General features: G+C 36.8%; 1 protein-coding gene across 1 annotated transcript in view; it reads left to right on the top strand.

The window, feature by feature from the left end:
* LOC103797164 (regulator of G-protein signaling 12-like) overlaps positions 1-750 on the top strand; it is a gene marked incomplete at its 3' end in the record, with an annotated part of 17801 nt that extends 17051 nt beyond the window's left edge. The window contains exon 2 of the mRNA XM_009069361.1: positions 631-750. Within this exon, the coding sequence (XP_009067609.1) occupies positions 631-750 (120 nt within the window). The remainder of the gene's footprint in view (positions 1-630) is intronic.
* Positions 751-2403: the final 1653 nt, after the last annotated feature.

Genomic DNA, 2403 nt, shown 5'->3' with positions numbered 1-2403 from the left:
GGAAAGAGTATGATTATGGGGACAAGAGAAAGCCATTAGATTTAATCATTGCAGCACCAGTTCTGGGAATGGAACATCCAAGTGTGGTAGTCTCTTCTCAGAACGAAAGTTCCTGCATTTTGTACTGTGATTAAAAAAATTGGACTTCACAGTAGCAAGGCTTTAAAAAAAACTAGTAAAAGTAAGATTTTTAAAAAAGTGGAGAAAAATTCCAGTGGAAGCTGAGCGAGATGATTTCTAGGATGGCAATTTCCTGTAAAAACCCCAAGTATTTTGTAATTGTTAATAGTTTCCTGTTAGTTTTTAAGACGCTAAAGAGCTAGGATTGTTTTGCTTTTGCTACTGACATGTGGCATATGTACACTTTAGCAACATAACTGATAACTCATGTTGATATGGTAACTTAATGCTGAATGTTTAGGATATTTGACTCGAGACTGGAAAAGAGAACTTTAATGAATTTTAATACGTGATTTTACAGGGGCTTAGCACCTGATGAACTTGTGTTGAAATTGTGTTCCTGGTACAGGTTTGCAAATTCATCTCCTGAAGGTTCAGTGGCTGTCACTATGGTCACCAGTATACTAAAATTAAAGAAGTAAAATAATACATATTTTCTGTTTTGTTTAGGGTACAAAATTTGGACATTCGATGGGTTTAAATCAGGCTCCTCCCCCACGTTCTTCTGCTCGAAGATCATTCGGAAGATCTAAGCGATTCAGTATTACTCGCTCTCTGGATGACCTTGAGGTAAATAATTTTCACTTCAAGCTTAGAAATGAGTCTTAGCTTACAGTAGATAACACTGGGCATTGCTTAAAGAAAGTAATATATGTAGTGTAATAAAGTTACTATTCATTGTATGACTTTATTGTGAGGGGAATGCAAATTTCAGGTATCACCTGTCTTTTCCATTATTTCTTTAACAGGCTACATTGATGCCAGCAGTGGCTATTCTTTCTGCAGGGAATTTTGACTTTAATTTTCCTATCACAGTTGGTCCTGTAAAGCAAAACAATACAGCTTTGCTGATCAGAATGTTCATAATGTCTTAGAAATTAATGTATCATGATATATAAAAAAATCAAGTGTTCATCATATTGTCTTTTTCATTCAGCTGATGAATTTTGGCAGCAGTTGAGAAAAGGGAATTCCTAATAAACTTGGTGGTTATTGGGTCTTTCTAAGTGTAATATAACAACAGTATTTCACATCTGGTATAACATCAGCTGATGCCTGGGCCTCAATGGCCAAACTGTATTGATTTTGGTGAAATCAAGGAATGAAAAGCCATCCCCCTGCACTGCTGTAGGAACCAGCTGTGGGAACATGGCTTCATAATATCTTCTCTTACAGTGTGCTTCCTAAGGAAAAGCTGACCCATAGAGATGTGAAGGTGAATGGAGAGATTATTCCCTTACACCTTTTTCATGCTTGTCTGGAAGAAGGTTGGTGGCTGGGGAGAAACAAAAATATGTGCAGAGCTCTTGGCATAAGAGCCGTGGAATATGTATTATACCACTCTTGAGCACGGGAGGGAATGTGGCACACTTGATTCCTCTAAATGGGAAGGAGGTGTTTAAAAAGCGTTTGAGATTGGAGGGGGAAAGAAGGAAATACTCTTGAGTTTTCTGCTGTGGGAAAAAGAACAGCATTTCACTGACTCTGGACTAGAGGAAAAGGGAGCTCAGTGCACTGGATTTTTAGAGAGCAGAATATATGGAGGAGCTTCTGGCATGCTTAGGGAATGCAGGTAGGAGCTGTGATTACTTATTTCTCAGATACTTTAATGGACATTTTTCATTGTGATCGATTTCTATCTTGTCTGAAGCTTTTAACGTCTTCCTCTTTCTTTCTAGTCATGGAAAAAACTTTATGATTTCTTTGCATTCGTAACTTTAATACAGAAAGGGCATAACTTAAACACGACAAGATCCTCTGGATAAAGCAGTTTGGGAACTGTCTAGCTTATCTTTCTTAATCAGAAAATGGTAATTCTTCTAAATTGAGAAAGCTTGCTGCTATGTATTACCAATTTTGACAGAATTTGTGGACATTATAAGAGAGAATCCTCTCAGAATACTCGAGTATAGTCCTAGCAATTCAGATGCAGTAGGGAAAACACAGTTCACACCATGTTCTTCCAGATTGAAATTTCATACAGGTTTATGTGCGCATCTCATATTTTGAGAGTTTTAAACACCAAGAATATAATTTAGTTTCTGTTGTTGGAGCTGTTTTACACTGCATAATATTCATTAAAATAGGGACTTGGGGCTTACTGTTAATTTCAGAAAGATGTCATAGTTATGGGCCTAAAAAATTCCATTTTTTTGTCATTATGTCTTAGTTGGTATTGATTCGTTGTAATTGTAAATTGAGTAGCACCAGCAGAAGGGATTA

The sequence above is a fragment of the Acanthisitta chloris genome, unplaced genomic scaffold, assembly GCF_000695815.1.
Source record: "Acanthisitta chloris isolate BGI_N310 unplaced genomic scaffold, ASM69581v1 scaffold33432, whole genome shotgun sequence".
Classification (NCBI taxonomy): Eukaryota; Metazoa; Chordata; class Aves; order Passeriformes; family Acanthisittidae; genus Acanthisitta; species Acanthisitta chloris.
The sequence above is the reverse complement of the archived record's forward strand: the minus strand, read 5'-3'. Positions and strand labels throughout refer to the sequence as shown.